The sequence below is a fragment of the Triticum aestivum genome, chromosome 2A (genome assembly GCF_018294505.1).
Source record: "Triticum aestivum cultivar Chinese Spring chromosome 2A, IWGSC CS RefSeq v2.1, whole genome shotgun sequence".
NCBI lineage: Eukaryota > Viridiplantae > Streptophyta > Magnoliopsida > Poales > Poaceae > Triticum > Triticum aestivum.
Window position 1 is genome coordinate 2,380,412 of NC_057797.1, and position 20,463 is coordinate 2,400,874.

Genomic DNA, 20,463 nt, shown 5'->3' on the forward strand with positions numbered 1-20,463 from the left:
AGGACTAATCGTCCATTCTCTTTCATTCAATCTTGTTCTACTCTAACAGTAGTCCCATGCATGGCAACATGTAGTGATAGGCCCATGTACCCGGCCCCGCAATCGCACCGGAGTGGCCCACAATCGCCCAACCCAACATTCCTTCCTCCTCTGCTATCTCTCTCTCTCTCTCTCTCTCTCTCTCTCTCTCTCTGATCTACTCCGCTCCCGACGACGGCGGCGACGGCGAGGAGACACCGGATGGCGGGCAAGGGCGAAGGCGCGTCGTCTTCCAGCTGCGCTGCTTGCCGTCCGTCCTCTCCTCCGTCGTTGGAATTGGAATGGAAGCAAGCGCCACCAGGTGAGGTCAGGTGAGGTCAGCCTCCATCCCATTCCCACCCGCATGCCCGCCATGTGCTTGTGCTTATGTCCATAAAAATGTTGGTTCCTTCCGCTGCGACCTACCTAGCTCGAGTACTGTAGACAGTGACCAGCCAAGCACTCAGTTGCTGTCACGCACGCTTGCTTCAATGTGGGTGTCTTGGTTGTTCACCAACACCCTAGCTCGGACCAGATCGTTGGTCTATACAACACAGGTCCGGCCGGCAGCTTCTGCGTCTGCGGCGTCCACACTCCTCCTCCTCCTTGCCATGGATGCCAAATTATTGTGACTAGTCCTGTCAAGGTGGTGTGCAGTGAATACGTTGGGACCGGCCCGAGCACATGTGCGAAGCTGGCACCTCTAGCTTTGCTCCCAGCCCAGCAAGCCAGGACGCAGCAGAAATGGTCTGGGCCAGACTGCCCATTCGATGATACTCTACTCTACTGTACCCACGCACGAACAACGATCTCAATAATCAGCCAATGCATCTATATCTGTTCCAATTCCCATCGGTGAGGGTAATCAACACCGCCAACCACTACCTGTACCTTTGTTTCTTTGTTTTCTTCCTCCCAAGTTTATTTCCTTGCACACCCGCTCTTCCAAACCCCAGTAAATACCCATCTCCAACTAAGCTAAAGGAGTGTGTTTTTCTCTTCTTCTTCTTCTTTTTTTTTGTCAAACAGAGCAAGCAGAGCGTGTTTATTTATTCAAATTTACAAACAGAGCGTATTGAATTAGTATGCCCAGTTTACTAGTGTAAAGTTTCTTTTTCTGGGGGTAGGGAACAGCTACCACCGAGCTGCGAGTGCTATAGGGGTTCGGACCAAAAATTGCACAACCAGCTACTTTCATAACTGTCAGAAAAAAGAAGATCATTTTCTCACTGCATCCAACTCACGAAACCTAATTTCCTGCAATATCACTCATGAAGATCGAACAACCCAAACAATAATGTATACGAGCCGTACAAGTTCCTATAATCAGTTAATCCAAATAATAATATCTAGCACCTTTTAGATTTCTCTCCCTTTTATTCGATCCTTTTATGGTTCTTGTTAATGCGAGTAAACCAACTGTGCAACTGAGATGAAGCATGGAAATTAGTTGCAACGGGCGAACAATCACTCGTGTTTTTACTATGGGTATGTTAATGCGAGTAAACCAACTGACATATGGGCCCACTTTTATTTCTTGGCCCACTGACACGTCTAACCCATAGAATACACTATACATGTGCAAATGTGTAAGTCAGGACTGTTGTTTCAACCTCAGGGACCATATTAATCACGTATATTCGTGTACCTGGACCGTATTGAAGCAATACGCAAGTTTCAGGATCAAGGTAGACATGGCCTGCGAGTATCAGGACTATAGATGCAATTATCTCCGAATCGAAGCACCATTGTGTACTCCCTCCGTTCCGAATTACTTGTCGCAGGTATGTATGTATCTAGATGTATTTTAGTTCTAGATACATCCATTTCTGCAACAAGTAATTTAGAACGGAGGGAGTAGATCAGAAGGAGGAGATTAGATAGAAGCTTACTGGAGGTTGAAGAAGACCTCACGTAATCACCTCGCATCCCTCCCATCTCCACTCGTGTAAGGGACCACTCGCTTGCGCTCGCCTCGGCCTGGCTCGCAAGAAATTGCCGATCTGAGCGTTTCCAGCGAGCTAAGCCCAGAGATGTTTTAAGTTCCGTGCGATGCAGGCCCAACAATGAAACTAGGCAGCATCTTTCTTTCCGCGCGGGCCTGGTTAGGCTCATGCAGGCAACCAAACACGCTTGTAAGCAAAGACTTGGGGTTTGTCTAAAAAAAAAGAAGAAGCAAAGACTTGGGGTAGGCGAAGTCAAGGATTAGTAGAGTACGTATCAATTATTGCGGGGCAACAGTGCGAGATCCAGAGGTGGTAAAAGCACTGCGACAACCACTACTCAGTCTTCCACTCACTCACTCTCTCGAGCTGTCTGTCTTCTCCACGGCCGGCGCCCCCCTGCTCTGCACTGCTCTCCGCTGCCCGCCGCTGCTGTCCTTCACCTCCGCCTCGCCGTCCGCCAACGCAGCTCACTTCTCCTCCTTCCGGTCGACGCAACTCCGGTCATCTCGCCCTCCCACCACGGCGACGGCTGCTCCTGGATCTGAACCAGCCGCACCCTACCGCCCGCCGCCGCCGGACAGCAGCAGGTCAGTAGCCTCTCTCTCTCTCTCTCTCTCTCTCTCTCTCTCTCTCTCTCTCTCTCTCTCTCTCTCTGTGTGTGTGTGTGTGTGTGCGCGCTGTTTCAGTGCCTCCATTCATGTACCCCCCTTGCCCGGTGTGACTCACCCAACCCCCATTTGCAACAGCTAGGTAGGCGGCACCGGCGGCGGTCACCGGAAGGAAGGCATCCATCACCGGCGGACCTCCGACGAACCGTACCACTGACGCACAGTAGCAGGTCAGAGTTCTGTTTTTCTTCTCTCTCTCTCTCTCTCTTATGATTGAAAATTCTGTTTCCCCTTGTGATTGAAAGTTCTCTAGCCTGATGCCTTAATTATATTTCTTTTGTGATTGAAAATTCCCAACAGGCCCGCTGTGCTGCGACCCAACTCTCATTTGCAGCAGCTAGGTACTAGGCAGACGGCACCGGCACCGGCAGCCGTCGCCGGCAGGACCAACGTACTATAAACGCACCCCTTCCTTCTTCAGTTTACAGCTACGGGCAGCTATTTTTACGAACGAATTCCTTTTGATTCTTGGATGCAGGCAAGGCAACCCTGGGAATAGTTTCAAATCCAGATTGAAACCAGGCCAAACCGCTGCACATCCATCCCTGCATCCGAGCAGGGGATGGCCCAGGCCGCTCTTGGCGCAGCGCAATGGGTGGTGGGGAAGGCGCTAGACGCCGTTGCAGACGGCGTGCTGGAGGCTTGGGCGGCCACCAGCAACTTTGGTCCCAACGTCGAGGCCCTCAGGATGGAACTGCTGCTCGTCAAGGCCACGCTCGAAAATGCTGCCCGCAAGGAGATCAGCGGTCCAGCCATGGAGGAGTTGTTGCAGAGGCTGCGGGACTCGGCGCACAATGCCCAGGACTTGCTCAACGAGCTGGACTACTTCCGCATCCACGACCAGCTCCATGGCACGTACAATGCTGCCGACCAGCACGACAAGGGTGGCGTCCACGACCTCGCCCTCAATGCTCGCCACACCGCCAAAGCTGTTGGCAAATCGGTCAGCTGTTGCCCTTGGCAGCGTGCTAAGCGCCGACAGCAGAGATCACGCGGCGATTCCTCCCCGGCCCCGGCGCCAGATGCCAATCAGGAGGCCAGCGGATGCATGCCCAAGCTCGGTAACCTCCTCCCTTGCTCATCTTCCCAAGATCCACATGTTCGTGAGGAAGATTGTGGCAGTGTGCAAGAAACACCAAAGCTTGAGTTTAGCAGGGTTGATTTCTCTCAAAAGATCAAAGACATCGTAGACAAACTACAGCCTGTGCGTAAAGATGTTAATGGCCTTCTGCAGAGTTGTGGCCCTAGAAGTGTCCCAAACATTGCCCAGTGTCGTCCTGTCACCAGAGGTCGAATTGATGAGCCAAAACTATATGGTAGGGACCGTGTCATGAATAGCATCATACATGACATCACCAAGGGTCAATACTGTGATAAGGCTCTAACTGTGCTTCCGGTTGTTGGTTCGGGGGGCATGGGGAAGACAACTCTCATACAACACATATATCGCAGCCAACAAGTACTGGACCATTTTCCAGTCATGATTTGGATATGTGTCTCGCTCAATTTCAGTCTAGATAAGGTGCTAGAACAGATTAAAACATGTACCTCTGAAGTTGAAAATGAAAAGAAGAGCAGTACAACCGAAGAGCTGATTGAACAAAGATTGAAATCTAAAAGGTTCTTACTTGTATTGGATGATATATGGCAGATTAGCAATGAGGATGACTGGGGGAAATTATTGCTGACACTCAATAAATCACAAGAAAATGGTTCCATGATACTCGTCACAACTCGGTTTCAAGCAATAGTAGAGAAGGTTAAAGCAACTGGTCACTCAATAAAACTGGATGGTTTAGAATCTGAAGACTTTAGAAAGTTATTTCTTACATTTGTCTTTGGTGACGAACAATGTCCAAGGGATAAACATTTTCTGCTTGACACTGGAGATAAGATAATGGAAAAACTAAAGGGCTCCCCTCTTGCAGCAAAAACGGTGGGTAGATTACTGAGCAAAGACCTTAGTTTGGGTCATTGGAAAAGGGTCCTAAAAAGTAAAGGATGGGAGAAGCAGACTGATGGCAATGAAATTATGCCTGCCTTGAAGCTTAGCTATGACTTTCTTCCTTTCCATCTGCAACAATGTTTTGCTTATTCTGGATTGTTTCCTGAAGATTACAATTTCAGAAGTGACGAGCTAATCAGTCTATGGATCGGACTAGATATTTTGATACCCAATGGCCAAAACCAACCATTTGAAGACATAGGTCTGAGCAATTTAAATGAGTTACTCATGCATGGATTTTTCAGAGAAGAGAAAACTGAGTATGGTTTGCGTTATGTTATGCATGATTTGCTGCATGATTTGGCATTGAAGGTTGCATCTTATGATTGTCTTAGTTTTCGTCTCCCTAGTGTTGGATCAGTACAGATTCAGCCAACCACCCGTCACTTGTCAATAAGCACATGTGGTTTAGGTAAATATGATGCAGTGTCTTGTAAAAAATTGAAGAGTGAATTGGAAGAACTAAAGACAAGATTTAAAGTTGAAGAATTGCAAACATTGATGTTATTTGGACAAATGGATGAAGGCTTTGCCAAGATATTTGGTGATTTTATTGGGGAAGCGAACACTCTTCGTGTTCTCCATTTGCCAAGCATGCTTTGTCCCGTGGAGTTCATGTTACATAACTTTTCAGGACTACTCCACCTACGATACCTCTGCCTAGGGAGATATGAGAGCCAGATGCATTTACCACTTGGCATCTCCAAATTTTATCATTTAAGGATCCTAGATCTTGAAAAGTGGCATGGCAGTTGTGATTTGCCTGAAGACATGAGCAACCTTGCCAAACTATGCCATTTTTATGTCCCAAATGATCAGCTTCATTCTGATATTTATAATGTGGGGAAACTTAAACTCTTAGAAGAGTTGAAGGTATTTCAAGTCAATAAAAGAAGTGAAGGGTTTGAAACAAAGCAACTAGAGCACTTGACCAAGCTAAGGGAGCTTGGCATCTACAACCTTGAGAAGATAGATACAGCAGAAGAAGCAACTCAAGCAAAACTGATGGAGAAAAATTACTTGAGGAGGTTAACATTGGACTGGGATAGTAAGCGATCTAGTGTTGAGCCTGGTGTGGAAGCAACGGTTCTTGAGGGCCTTCAACCACATGGAGATCTTCAAGTGTTGTGCATTAGAGGGCACGTAGGTCCTTCTTGTCCAACATGGCTGGGTGATGAGTTCGCTGTTGAAGGTCTACAATCTCTTTATCTGGATGGTGTTTCTTGGGAAGTTTTCCCTTCTTTAGGGAAGGCATGGGATCTTCGTGAATTAAGGTTTGAGCATATTGCCAGACTGAAGGAGTTTATCATAGAGAAAAGCTTTTGCGTGCTAACAAAGCTTAAACTCATTGGCCTAGGAAGTTTTGAAAAATGGGTTTATCCAGCTGAACAAGAGTCTTCCATTAGTGGAGAATTGTTGCCACCGGATGCTCATATGTTCCCTCTTTTGCAAGTTCTGGTTATTAGAGAGTGCCCGAAAATCTTGGGGTTGCCTTTCTCAAACCACATTGTTTCCCCAGATTGGTTCCCCAAGCTACAAGAGCTTGAGGTACATGACTGTCCCAAATTCTTGCCAGTGATTCCCATCTCCTGGATCGAAAGTAAGCGTTCTGTCACTGTGAAATGTGTAAAGATGCTAAAGGAGTTTGCATACTCAAAATCATCCACTGGAGCACAATTGAAGATTATCGGAGAGAGTGATCTGCTTAGCATAGACCAAGTGCTGGTTTTTGATAAAGAAACCGGTCTAGAGACGCTGACACTGAGCAAGTGCACACCTCTGGAGTTGAAGCACCTTCTGATGCTAACCTCGCTGAGGACATTGATTGTAAAAGATTCAGTTGGTCTAGTTGGACCACTAGGAAGAGGTCAGAGTGATGTGGAATGGCAGCTCCCTGTTGAGTGTATCAAGATCGATGGCTTAACTGGTAATACTGGCGAGGAACTGACAGAGCTCCTTCCCCACCTCCCAAAGCTCTCCAAATTGGAAATACAGGATTGTAAAAACATAAAAAACCTGGTAGTGGGGGTGGATGTGCAACAAACAGCACAAGAATCATCAGAGATGGGGGGAGGTGAAATAACAACAGCAGCAGCAGAGGAAGAGGATGATGGGGTGCTGCTCTTCCCCGCTCATCTCCGTGACTCACTACGGGAATTGGATTTCCCTTTCTGCCCAGAGCTGGTCCTGGTGGACCCGCCAACTCTTGTTCCTGGTGGAGGAGGGCTCCAAGCCTTGCAATCTCTCCAGTTTCTAGTGCTTTGGGATGTGAAAGGCTTGAGGACACTGGAGCCCCTCTCAAACCTCTCCTCTCTCACCAGATTAGAATTGTGGAATTGTGGAGAGGATCTGAAATGTCAGGGCTTGTGGTCTCTCCTTACCACCAGGGGCCAGCTCAACGAATTAGAGGTCATGCACAGCCCTAGATTCTTTGCTGATTGGGATCCCAATCCCAGACGTGCTTTGGAAGATGCTGAGGGAGTTGAAGAGCAGCAGGCACAGCTTGTTTCATCCACACTGCGTGAGCTTAAAACAAATGACGTGGCAGGACTTCTTGCTGCACCTGTCTGCAGATTCCTCTCTTCCTCCCTCACCAAGCTGGAACTTTGGGGGCATTGGTGTGAAGGGATGGAGCGGTTTAGCAAGGAGCAAGAGGACGCCCTTCAACTCCTCTCCTCCCTCCAGGAACTAGAGTTTTGGTCTTTCAAGGACCTTCAACAACTCCCTGCAGGGCTGCGTAACCTTACCAGCCTCAAGATATTATCAGTCAAGTACTGTCCAGCCATCTCGTCATTGCCCAACGATGGCCTCCCTGATTCACTGCAAGAGCTAAATGTCACATGGTGCAACAACAGAGAGCTAAAACAGCAGTGCGGGGGGTTAGTGGGAACCATCCCCAAAATCATAATAGACTTGTGATCCAAGGTAACACAAACATATTTTCTTGTGTTTTTCCACTTTGCCCTTTCCCTTCAAACACAAGCTTAATAACTCTGTTTGTTTCCATCCACTGTGCAGGACTCTACTTTGTACATTCTTCTAGCCTTGTAGAGTTCTTCCCTTCCCATTCAAACACATGCATGACACAAGGGCCTTGTGGCTCTGGTCTTCCTTCTTGTACTTAAATCTTGTAATTACATCTAAACTGTTTACTCCTGCTGTAGTTAAGACACAACGTGTGCTGATTGGCCTTGATCTTTCACTACACACTAATAACAGCAATATTTGGGGATTTTTTTAAGGAGAAGTCTATGAACTAGGAGAAGTTGATCTATCTAGAAACCAGAAATTTAATAGAATAGATAATTTGGTGGAAGCAAAGTAGATGTGAAAGGAGAGGCAGAAAATAAGATGGGGGTTAAACACATGGGGGTGCACCCAAATACCTTTCTGATTGAGACTTCTCAGCACCTTTCTTTTGATTCAAAGCAGAACAACATGTTTCTGAACTGAACTATAACTGGGCTCCCTCTTGGTTCTAATTTCAGGCGGAGCCTTTACTTAGCTGCAGGAACTTTCATTAGGGGTGTCCACATCAATATCAATTATATACACTTCCACTTATACTCGCTGCAAAAAAATGCACTTTTACTCCAGCCATATCAGACTTCTGTTTTCTTCTCAACAGTAGTTAAAAGTATTTAAGATTTGTTTCTCAACGCCCCTTGTCTTTCCACAATTCGATAAAATCGACATTATTAACAGCCAATGCCTTCTGCAAGCCTCTCTTCTTTTCTTCCTAGATGTAATTATCAAAGGAACCTGTGATCACCATTTGTTTTGGTTCTCTGTGTGCAGGTGTTTGTTCGATCTTGTAGGCTTCTTCTTTTGCAATTAAATTCGGGTTATTATCATTCATCAAGACGTGGTAGTCGACTTCTTATTTTGGGTGTCACAACCAAAATATCGCTACGGCATCAGTACGGAATAAATGAGACTTTGGGTCAAGGTACTTATATTAAGGTGATCATTTTGTTTCATACACTGCTATGTTGCTATCAGTACCAGGTGTTCCTGCATCCCTAATTTATGTTTGCTTGGTGTTCAGGCGTTCTAGTGTTTGTTTGGTAGGCTTTCTAGCCACTTGTGTTTACATTTTGTCTAAAACTCATGAAGACTGATGGTGTACCTGGAAAGTTCAGTTTTAGGGATCAAAGGATCATCTTGGCGTAATTATGGATAACAATGAGTTGTCAGTGTTTTGCGACTGATAAGGTTTGCAGTTTCTCAATTCAGTCTACATTCCACTGATAAGGTATTCTTGCAATCGATAAGGTTTACAGTTTTTCAATTTCAGTATACATTCTACTAATACCAGGTATTCTTGCATTCATCATAACTGTTCTTATTTAACGAAATTTAATGGCGTATAGGACTTTGGGTTTGTAGATCATCTCATCGGTAACCTCATGTGGCCATGGAAAAGGTGTTGGCCAAAGTATGAGAATAGTACTGTCTTGGGCTATCAGCCTATCACTGGGAAAGGTATGTTCTCCCTTTGCTGCAAGGTAGTTGCGTAATGGTTCGGTGTTATTTCCATGAGAATCTAGGAATATGAATTGATACATGGTTCCAAAGTTTCAGACTCAACTGAGATTCTTTGTTTGGTTGCTTGATAGCTGTGTTTGCTCTGAGTAAGTAGATGGGCGTTATGTATAGTATAATCAGCTAATGGGCTGGCTGGTCAAATTTTGCAGGTGTGAGAAGGTAAAGATGCCGCTGAACAGTTTGGGGCACCGAAAGGAACACTCTATGATTGCAGAGGCTCCCAGTAAAGTGCGACTCTGCAGGCTAGCTCTTTGCTCTTGTCAGGTTAACTGACTTGAAAACATTTCAGAATCGTCTGCCAAGGAATATCTGAAGCCACGCTAAGGAGGAAGAAGAAGAAGAAGAAGAAGCGTAGCCTGCAGGCTGCATCATCTTCCGAAGAAATCGATACTTGTCATGTTGTTAACTGAAGAATTCAACACCCAGGGGCTGGCGCCAAACCATCCGGGCTCATCGTCGACCGTCGGATCTTCATCTAACGGCAATTTACCGCTTCCCCCCTGAGTGGCGACACACCACCACCCTTCATGGCGCATCCAACGGTTCTGAAGACTGGAGCTGTCGCTATTTGAATTGACCTTCTACTGTCTGCTTGTTCACCTGATTTACTTCAGCATTGATCGAAGTTACCTTTCACTATGATAAAAAAAAAGTTACTCTTCACTGGTTGTAATGGGTATAAAACCACAGATATACCGGAGAGCCCTAGAGCTCATCTTCCTATTACTTGGGGTAAACCCCTAGCCGCCGTGTCCTTGGTGTGGGTGGCGTAAACGTGAATCCTTAATTCATTTTATATTTTCTCTCGAGATGATTATCTGAATTCACCTAGCTCTGTGAGTTATTTAGTTTTGTGAAATAGTTGGGTCGTGGCCACTCCTTTGCTGCTGCTTTGCCTGGCAGATGTAACATGGAACGCAGGGGACCTGCTTGTTGGTGAAATAAATGGACAGCTTTTTCTTCTCAGCACAAGAAAGAATGCTGCTCGTCTCATCTGGCTTTCTTCAAGTCCTGGTCTTCAGCTGTATCCCAGAAATCTTGCTCCGCGCTCTTGCTTACTGGAGCACCCAGCCTCGATCATTCCCAAATTAAGTCAATGAAGTCCAAAGATATCATCAACACCAGAGAGGAGGTGAGCACCATTTACTGAACTCTGCACAATCGAGCAGCCCAAGACGCTCTTCAAAGTTCAAATGATGGGAAGATGACCAAAGTGGTAGCGGTGCCAGTGTATGGAATGGCTGCGGAACCATCCAGTTCCAATCCAAGTTTGCCATCAGGCCTTCATGCAGTTGGTAAACCTCTGATGTTGTACAAACTGAAGTTTCTCTTTTCAAGTATAAGTACATTCACAAAAAGGCAGGGAGAGGAGAAGATGATTGGTGTCGGTCACCACATATTACACATGTTACATATATTATCATTGTCATCATGTGATAAAACATTATGTCACACCACATATTAGACAGTCTATGTATATTATCATTCTCATCATCTGATAAAACATTCTATCACATCCTTTATTTACATTCGAGTTATAATAACGGTGCACTTTCCCTTCTAGTTACACTTAACGTGATCTGTTATCTACTCTATTTTTCAGCTCTTTGATTTCCTCAGAGGTTGCTGCTCAGCCGCCAAAAGCAGAGCTTAATTGGTTTTTAGCGATGCAAGGGTTGGCTGAAGATTTCTTCCTTTGCGAGAGTCCAGAGAAATTTTTGTAACTTACCTATACTATGTGAGTGATGTATCAGTCGCAGAGTTTGGAATTTACATGGTGATGAATACGAGTTGCAGTACACTGGCGGTGTGGTGTGTGCCATTGCCATTGCCAAGGAGCACACAGAGAAAGAGGCTCTGTGGTGGAAGCCGAGGCGAGGGCTCTGTTCCCTGGGTCTGAGTTTGGTGGTCCAGTTAACTGAAGACCATGTACATGTTCTAGTGCCACGGATGCTCGGTCACGCTACCATAATAGGTAGCGAAAAAATTCCTTTTTTTTGCAAGGAAACACATGCATTGTGATACACTCCTAGCACTAGAAACACTACACAAAGTTACCTCAAAGCATACAACATGTGTAGTTTTGGATCTACTACTACCTCTGTTTTTAAATGTATAAGACATTTCTACAATTAGAAACAGGGGGTGTACTTAATTTTAAAAAGAGAAGGAAAACTCGTATCTAGCCTTTTTTAAACAAAGCGCCTATCTACTCGAAATCATGTATAGTTTTTAAATTCATGAACTCTTTTTTCAAATTTGTCAAAAAATAGATCTATGAACATTTTTAAAATAAGTGAGAAAAAATAAATTCATGAACATTTTTTTAATTCGTGAAAAATTTAACAATTTCGTGAAGATTTATGAAATTCTTGAATATCATTCAAACTCATTGTTTTTTAAAATTTGCAAACATTTATAAAAATCCATGAACTTATTTTAATTTATAAAAATATTCAAATCCACAAACATTTTATTTAAATTCGTACACTTTTTAAAAAATAATGTTTTCAAAAAACATAACGGTCGACCGGTCAATTGTTGACCGAGCAAACAAAGGGTCGTGCCGTGACTGAGCGAGTAGAGCACTGCATATGTGTTCTCCTCGACACGCACGTAGGAGGCTGCGTTTCAAAAAAAAAACATACGACAGTACGAGGCTCCTGAGAGAGCCCGCGATTTCCTTTTTATCCGATTTTCCCCATTGATTCTTATTTTGAATAGTGTAGTTTTAATAAAAACATATTCTATAAATTTAGAAGTTCAACCTTTTGAAAATTAATCATGAATAAAAAAAGTTCATGAATTTGGAATTGTATGCAAATTTAAAAAATGTTCATGGATCCAAAAAAGTTTGTGATTCAAAATATGATTGTGGTGAATTTAGAAAATAACGTTTGTGAAATCAAATTTACATTGGTTACCACGGCAAATTTACCTTTGTTGACATTGCAATTTTAACTGCACCACCATGGAAATTCTTCACTTTTTTTTTACCATGGCGAAATGTACCTTTTCTTTTTGCAACGGCAAATTTACAATCGGTAGCATGGCAAAACTAACTTTTTGCCATGTCAAATTCTCTGCTCATTAATTATTCTTTTTTTTACACACACGACAAATTTCTCATACAAGCATGAAAATTTTAATTAAAATACCATTGCAACTTTTAATATGAATCTGCCATGGCAGTTCGTTGTTCATAATTTGTTCTTTTCTTACACACATGAGAAATTTCTCATACAAACATGGAAATTATAATTAAAATACCATGGCAAATTTTATTATGAATCTTCCATCGCAATCCTTTGTTCATACTTTTTTCTTTTTTTACACGAAGGGTAAATTTCTCAATCAAACATGGAAAAATTTAATTAAAATAGCATGGCAATTTTTTATTATGAATCTGCCATGGAAAGTATTTGTTCATAATTTGATCTTTTTTTACATGCATGGAAAAATCTTACAGACATGTTTCTTTCTTTTCCAAAAAAAAAATTCCATGATATTTTTAGTGCACATTCTCCACCTTAATTTGAGTAATTAGACCATGGTAATAGGTGATGACAATTTTATCACCATGGCAAATAATAAATTATACCACAGAAATTTTAGTAATTAGATGATGGCAAAATGCATGGGAAATGTTCACATGGCAATATTTTAAACGTGTCAAATGGAAATTCCAGAAAAAGTGAAAAGTAACAAAGAACAACAATTATCCTGTCAATAGTGGAACCATACTTCACATGGGCACATGAATATTTTGCTTATTCCCAAAGTATTAAAATTTGCTACTTATTTGGTAGAGATTATAGTTTATTGAATGGAAGACATCTTATTTTGTGTGCAATAATGATAGGGCCCCGAAAAATGTAGTCATGGCCCCGGCAGAGTGGCCCAACCCAACATTCCTTCCTCCTCTGCTCTCGACGACAGCGGGGACGGTGACGGCGCGGAGACGCCGGACGGCGGGCAAGGGCGAAGGCGTGTCGCCTTGGGGCTGCTGTGTTCCACTCCCGCCTCTCCTCCGTCGCTGGAGCTGGAAGCAAGCGTCGCAGGCTCAGGTCAGCTTCCACCAACCCGCCTGCCCGCCAGGTGCTTGCGTGTATGCCCACAAGTCACAAGATTTTCCCATGCCATCGCAGCAGCACCCCCATCTCTCCTGGAAGAACAGGCTGGAGCCCTCCTTGCCTGGAAAGCCACCATACGTAGCCCCCCAGCCCAGCTGCAGTCCTGGGGAAGCAACATCACATGGCCATGCACCTGGTATGGCATCAAGTGCGGCAAGAACCAAGCGGGGCACCAGGAGGTCATGATCACCGAGATATCTCTGCGGGGTTTGCGGCTGAGAGCGGCGTTGGAATACCTCAACTTCACGGCGTTGCATACTCTCACGAGTACACTTCTGCTTCGGTACACCCTCCCCCCTCACCCCCCAAACACGTGAACGGCCCAGATTAATCGATACCTCTTCATAAGTAAGGGCACGATGGTCATATATTAGAAATAATTCATCTGCTGTATACGATGTATAGTGAGCTGGGCCGGCCCATCTTTCCCTTCTTTTTTTTCTGATTTTAAATCACGAAAAAATATGAGGCTGAGAGGAATCGAACCAGGTTCTACCTTGTACAAAATTCGACGTGATAACCAACCGGCGACTTGAGCACTTGTGTTTAGGTAGTTCTGTCCTGTCCTTTTCTTCCTTGCTCTTTCCTGTTTCTGATTTCCTTTTTTTCTTAGTTTTTCAAACATTTTTTTCGGTTTTCATTTCCCTTTTTTTTCTTTTTAGTTTTATTTTCCTTTTTGTTTTACTTTTTCTTTTGAATGTGCAAACTTTTTCAGTTTCCTTTAAAAAAATCAATGAACCTTTTTTTTAATATTGATGAATCTTTCTCGAGATGAATGATTTCTTTTTTAGAGTAGATGATTTTTTAAGATGCATGATTTCTTTTTCCGTGCATGATTCAAGATGACTCTTTATTCATTTCCTGCAAAAGTTGAGTAGAGATTTCTTTTTTTCTAAATTGATGAATCTTTATTCAAGATGAATGATTTCTCAAGATGAATAAAGATTTTTTTTCTAAATTGATGAATCCTTCTAGCAACCGAACACCCTTCATTGAACATGGTCTAGTTTTGGATATTCTTGAAATGACCCCAACTTTTGCAGGAAGGTGGGCATTGCCCATGGTAGGCACCAGTGATAGGTTTGAATGATTTCTGACACCGCATGCAACTTGCGACACGCCCGATCATTTATCGGTCTTTTTTCATCGGAAAAACTCCAGAAAATGCAGAACTTGTTGAAAATCCAAACAACTTGGCATGGTGTCTTGAATTGGTCATACAAGGCCATGAAAAAATTGGGGCCATTTCAAGGATGTGAAGAAAACAACGTGCTCTCAAAGAGAGCCTTCTGGCAACCGAACACCCTTCATTGAACATGGTCTAGTTTTGGACATTCTTGAAATAACCACAACTTTTTTAAGTAGGTGAGCATGCCCATGGTAGACATCCATGTCAAGTTTGAATGATTTCTGACATCGTATACAAGTCGCGGCACGTCCGACCATTTATCGACCTTTTTTGGCTGAGAAAACTCCAGAAAATGCAAAATTCATCAAAAAAACAAAAAAAAGTTGGCATGGTGCATTTAGTTGGCCATACAAGGTCATATAAAAAATTGGGGCAATTTCATGGATGTCGAAACACAACGTGCTCTCAGGCGGAGCTTTCTGACCTACCTGAATACACTCATTTGAACATGGTCTATTTTTAGATATCCTTCAAATGACCACAACTTTTCCAAGAAGTTGAGCATGCACATGGTAGGCATCTATGTCAAGTTTGAACTATTTTTGACAGTGTATGCAAGTTGCCACATGTCCGAGCATTTATTTTCTTTTTTTACCGAGAAAACTCTAGAAAATGCAAAAATTATTGAAAACCAAAACAACTTGCCATGGTGTCTTGAATTGGCCATACAAGGCCATGGGAATAATTGGGGCCATTTAATGGATGTCTATTTTTGGATACGCTTGCAATAACCCAACTTTTGCAAGCAGGTGGGCCTACCCATGGTAGGAATTCATGCCAAGTTTGAACGATTTTCGACACCGTATGCAAGTTGCGACACGTTCGGCAATTTATCACCCTTTTTTGACAAAGAAAGCTTCAGAAAATGTAAAATTTGTAGAAAACCAAAAAACCTTGGCATGGTGCCCTGAATTGTTGCCAGTGAAAAAAATTAGGTCATTGGACGGATGTCGAGAAAAAACATGCTCCCAAACGGAGCCTTCTGACCTACCCCGACACCCTACGTTGAACATGGTGATTTTTCTACACGAAAACAAAAAAATCGAGCAAATTGAAAAAAATTGTTACAAATTTTTATTCGTAGTTTTCTTGAAATTCCAAATTTAATAGTGACTTTCCTAAAATGTTAAAAGAAAAATGTTCGGGTTCAAAATTTTGTTAGCTCTTTGTAAAAATGTTTGTGTTTTGACATTATGAGCAATTTGAAAATACAAAAACATTCCAAGGAATTCATAAAATGTTCGCATTTTGAAATAATTGTTCATAGTTTCAGAAAATGTCCATGTTTTCAGTTTTGTTCCTATTACAAGAAAATGTTCGTATTTTAATTTTTTTTTTGTAGTTTCAAGAAATGTTCTCACTTTCAATTGTGCTCTTATTTTTCTAAAACAAAGTTTGAGGGTCTGAAACGTTGTTCACAAAAGGTTTGTGTTTAAAAAATATGTTCACAGATTTTGAAAATGTTTGGGTTTAAAAAAATTACTTTGTGAAACAGAAATTCACATACGAAATTTCAAAATAATAGATCGTTTTGGACTAGTGATGTTATGCACTCGCAGGAGCTTGTGTGTTAGATCCGCGCACCCATTTATGTATTTGTGAATTGGTGTTAAAGTGTTTGCGCTTTCACTAATTCTTTAGGCGTGGCAGTCTGTAGCACTTGAGTTAGGCAGCCGAAGTTCCTACCAGTGGTTGGAACTATATGGCTGGTCGTGAGTTCGATACCCATATAGGGCGTAATTTTTGTTGATTTTCCAGCGCAAATAGGCCGGCCCAGGTTAGCTGTGCCTGTGCCGTATTCCAGCGTAGAGGAGGTCCTCCTACGTACAAAACTGAATACGATTTGTCAAAAGTCTAAATTACCCTTTATTACCCTTTATACGCTTTGTGAGGGGGGGTGTACCGAAGCATTCCTCTCACGAGTATCCGACTCCCGTACAATCAGATAAGGGGCCCCTTTCCACCCACTTTAGCATCATCTTTGCCAAACCTGCGACACCTAATGCTTGCAGGAAATAAAATCTTTGGTGAAATACCAAGGCAAATTAAACACCTAGAGAGCCTAGTGGGGCTGAATTTGTCAAAGAACCACCTATCCGGTCCCATCCCTAGTGAACTAAGCTCTCTAAAGAAGCTTGCCAAGTTAGATTTTTCCAACAACCAACTCACAGGCCCCATTCCAAAAAATCTATGGAATTGTACTCAACTCACTATCTTGTACCTATGGGATAACCAACTTTCGGGGAGCATCCCACAAGAACTAAGTTACCTAGTGAATCTAGAATTATTGGATCTTGGCACAAACAAACTCACAGGTTCCATCTCCAATACCTTTGGAAATTTGACCAAGCTCACTGCCTTATACCTCGATGGTAATTGGTTCTCCGGTCATGTTCCACGAGAAATTGGCACCTTAATGGATCTCAGATATCTACAATTTTATGATAACAATCTCTCTGGCCCCTTACCACCTGAATTGTGTGCTGGAGGGATGCTCAAGAGATTAATTGCATTTGACAACAATCTCAATGGACCTCTTCCATCAAGTTTGGTGAACTGTAGAAGCCTAGAAAGAGTCCGCCTTGAAAGGAATCAAATAGAAGGAGATATTTCTGAGATGGGGGTTTATCCAAATATGGTGTACATGGATATGAGCTCAAATAATTTGTTTGGTCAGTTATCTTATCACTGGGGGGAATGTCATAATCTTACGATGCTACGCATCTCAAATAACAACCTTACCGGGGAAATACCCGCAAGTATGGGGCAGCTATCTCAACTAGGGTGGCTTGATCTTTCATCAAACAAGCTTGAAAGAGAGCTTCCAAGTGCACTAGGCAATCTAAAAAATTTGTTCAACCTAAGCCTCGGGGACAATTTGCTCCATGGAAGCATTCCACTAGAAATTGGAGCACTATCCAATATAGAGTTGCTGGATTTGTCATCAAATAACCTAGATGGGTTGATACAAAATTCAATTGAGCATTGTTTGAAGCTTCGCCTTTTGAAGTTGAATCACAATAACTTTGGAGGAAACATCCCTCCTGAGCTAGGGTTATTACGTAGCTTACATGACCTATTGGATTTGAGTGATAATTCATTTACTGGGGCAATACCAAGCCAACTTAGTGATCTGATCATGCTAGATGCTCTGAATCTTTCACACAATAAACTTAATGGCTCCATTCCGCCATCATTTCAGAGTATGGAAAGCTTGACATCCATCGATGTATCTTATAATGAACTGGAAGGGCTGGCCCCGGACAGTAAACTCTTCCAAGGAGCTCCAATGCAGCGATTCATGCATAATAAAATGCTATGTGGTGTGGTGAAAGGATTGCCCCCTTGTAGTAGTGCAAATCAGAGCAGAGGGGAAAGGAAAGGATACAAAATACGTGTATTAGCCATTGTTCCTGCTCTGCTATCTCTTGTTCTTGCTGTGGTGACATTGATGTTCTGGCATGAAAGGAAGAAAACCAATGCAACTAACAACGATAAAGTAACAAAAGAAAAAGTCTTCTCTATCTGGGGTTTTGATGGGGCAAATGTGTTCATGCAAATTGTTGAAGCAACCAACAATTTTAGCGAGATGCATTGCATAGGAACCGGTGGGTATGGATCTGTCTACAAAGCTAGACTTCCAACATGCGAGATATTTGCAGTGAAGAGGATACACACGATAGAAGATGAGCATTGTGAGAATGAGACAATGTTCAATCGTGAAATTGAGGCATTGGTGCAGATCCGTCATCGAAACATCGTAAAACTATTTGGGTATTGCTCCTCTAACCAAGGCAGGTTCCTTATCTATGAATATATGGAGCGAGGAGACTTGGCGAAAACACTGAAGGATAATGACATGGCAACTGAATTGGACTGGACAAGGCGGATACATATTGTGTTGGATGTGGTTCATGCTTTGGCATACATGCATCATGATTGTTCGTCACCAATAGTCCATAGAGATATAACAAGCAACAACATTTTGCTTGATTATGAATTTAGAGCTTGCATCTCTGACTTCGGTATGGCAAAAATTCTCAATCTTTATGGGTGGAATCTCACAAGGCTTGCAGGGACCAAAGGCTATCTTGCCCCAGGTAAAGAAAAATAAAGCCTTAGTAGTTTTGTAGTTTTGGCAATACATATGTACGTAGATGTAAGGTTTGATGTAATCTAATAATTATGACGAACTTTTGAACCGTTTAGTTGCAACATATGCACTAATTATTTTTTATTAATTTCAGAGTTAGCATATACAGAAAACGTGACGGAGAAATGTGATGTATACAGTTTTGGAGTGCTTGTTTTGGAGCTATTTATGGGATCCCATCCAGGCGATTTGCTCTCATCCCTCTCACTGGCCACCATGAACAATGAACTGTGCCTGCAGGATCTGCTGGACTCTAGGCTAGTGCTCCCAGATGCTGGAATCACTAGAGATATACACCGCATGCTCACTGTCGCAGTCCGGTGCCTGGAACCGAGTCCATCACGCAGGCCAACTGCACGACGTGTCGGTGATGAGCTATCTATGATTAAAGCTTGTGAAGATCATGTCGATTATTTGCACGCTGGCATCACATTTCCTTCACTGTAGCTATGGCTATGGATGGTGAATTCATATCATGTGGTTTGTTCTCTGCTACCTACCTATTTGCTTAAAAAGTGTCGTTTTATCTTTAACTGGTATATATGGAACTAGCAAACCTGTAGTAAACCGCTTTGATTTGACTTTAACATTGTATGAAGAGGCATTTCACTCCCGTAAAACAACGCTGCAATGACGCCAGTCCTCATCCGCCTGCCCGCTAGGCCGCCCGCCAGGTGCTTGTATTTTTTCCCATGAGGTTCGTTGCACTGCGACCTAGATTTTTCAAAAAGGGGCGCTTTATTACTTAAAAGGTTTAAGCATTACACCCGGCCTCTGCATAACTAAGATGCACACAGCCAACAAAGTTCTCACACCAAGGCAAAATAAAAGAATAAGGCGATATACAAGGATAATGAAATCTGTATAACGCCTAAACTGAAGGTGGCCCAATCCTAAGATCATGCTGCCACCCACGTTGGATAAAAATATCCCTCGCCGAAGCCTCCAATCGTGTACACACCTCCATAAACAGGTCTCGATTCTCCAATCGTTGTAGAGAGGACCATAAACGAAGAGTCCCGGTACATCTGTAGATAACCTGCATAAGAGAAGTATTTTTATCACTAAAAACCTTATCATTTCTACATAGCCAAAGCGACCAAATCACGGCAAGCGTTCCGACCCTAATAAGAGTTCTAAACTTGTGATCAATCCCATGTAGCCAGTTGCCAAATATATTAGCAACACTACAAGGAGGATACAAGCCAGATGATATTTGGATGACTGACCACATAGAACGAGCCAATTTACATTGGAAGAATAAATGTTTTATTGTCTCATCATGCGGACAAAAGACACATTGTGTACTTCCATGCCAATTCCTCTTAATAAGGTTATCTTTAGTAAGAATGACTCCGCGACGAAGATACCATGCAAAGATTTTATTCTTAAGAGGTATCTTCATCTTCCAGATCTTCTTATTATTATCAACTGGCACGTCAGACTGGATCAAAGCTCTATACATAGAATCCACTGAGAATTTCCCATTCCCATGTAGGTTCCAGCGAAATACATCGGACCCATGTGACAACTGTACCGTGGCTAACCGCTGGAGTAGTATGTTCCACGATTGGAGTCTAGGTCCAATTAAATCCCTTCTGAACGTCACATTTGGCGGAAATGATTCCAAAACCTTGACGATAGTATCACCCTTGTGACGCACAATATTGTATAGAGCTGGATATTGTTCACGGAATGTAGCATTACCTAGCCACTTATCCTCCCAGAATCTAATTTCCGATCCATCCTTAATCAAGAAGGACCCATAGCGGAAGAAATGTTTCTTCGTTGCCATTAGTCCCG

At 42.9% G+C, this 20,463-nt stretch overlaps 2 protein-coding genes across 39 annotated transcripts; both read left to right on the forward strand.

Annotated features, from left to right (window-relative positions):
• The first annotated feature begins 2,259 nt into the window (after window positions 1-2,259).
• Window positions 2,260-9,994, forward strand: LOC123186893 (putative disease resistance protein RGA3). Of its 38 annotated transcripts, none has more exons than XM_044598609.1 (9): window positions 2,260-2,551; window positions 2,711-2,802; window positions 2,933-3,023; window positions 3,111-7,562; window positions 7,656-7,767; window positions 8,436-8,600; window positions 8,686-8,704; window positions 8,780-9,122; window positions 9,335-9,994. In XM_044598609.1, the coding sequence occupies exon 4, from the start codon at window positions 3,195-3,197 to the stop codon at window positions 7,554-7,556; it is 4,362 nt and encodes a 1,453-aa protein (XP_044454544.1). In that variant the 5' UTR covers window positions 2,260-2,551; window positions 2,711-2,802; window positions 2,933-3,023; window positions 3,111-3,194; the 3' UTR covers window positions 7,557-7,562; window positions 7,656-7,767; window positions 8,436-8,600; window positions 8,686-8,704; window positions 8,780-9,122; window positions 9,335-9,994. The 38 variants fall into 38 exon arrangements, with proteins under 38 accessions (XP_044454544.1, XP_044454545.1, XP_044454546.1 ...); XM_044598610.1 differs by having other exon boundaries at window positions 8,436-8,586; XM_044598611.1 differs by lacking the exon at window positions 7,656-7,767 and having other exon boundaries at window positions 8,686-8,892; window positions 9,011-9,122; window positions 9,335-9,413; window positions 9,475-9,994.
• On the forward strand, window positions 8,748-19,107 carry LOC123186839 (probable leucine-rich repeat receptor-like protein kinase At1g35710). Its single transcript, XM_044598521.1, has 12 exons — window positions 8,748-8,806; window positions 8,874-8,892; window positions 9,011-9,122; window positions 9,335-9,344; window positions 9,475-9,578; window positions 10,107-10,209; window positions 10,789-10,842; window positions 10,940-11,114; window positions 13,048-13,252; window positions 13,334-13,601; window positions 16,431-18,607; window positions 18,755-19,107. The coding sequence occupies exons 1-12, from the start codon at window positions 8,748-8,750 to the stop codon at window positions 19,105-19,107; spliced, it is 3,639 nt and encodes a 1,212-aa protein (XP_044454456.1).
• Window positions 19,108-20,463: the final 1,356 nt, after the last annotated feature.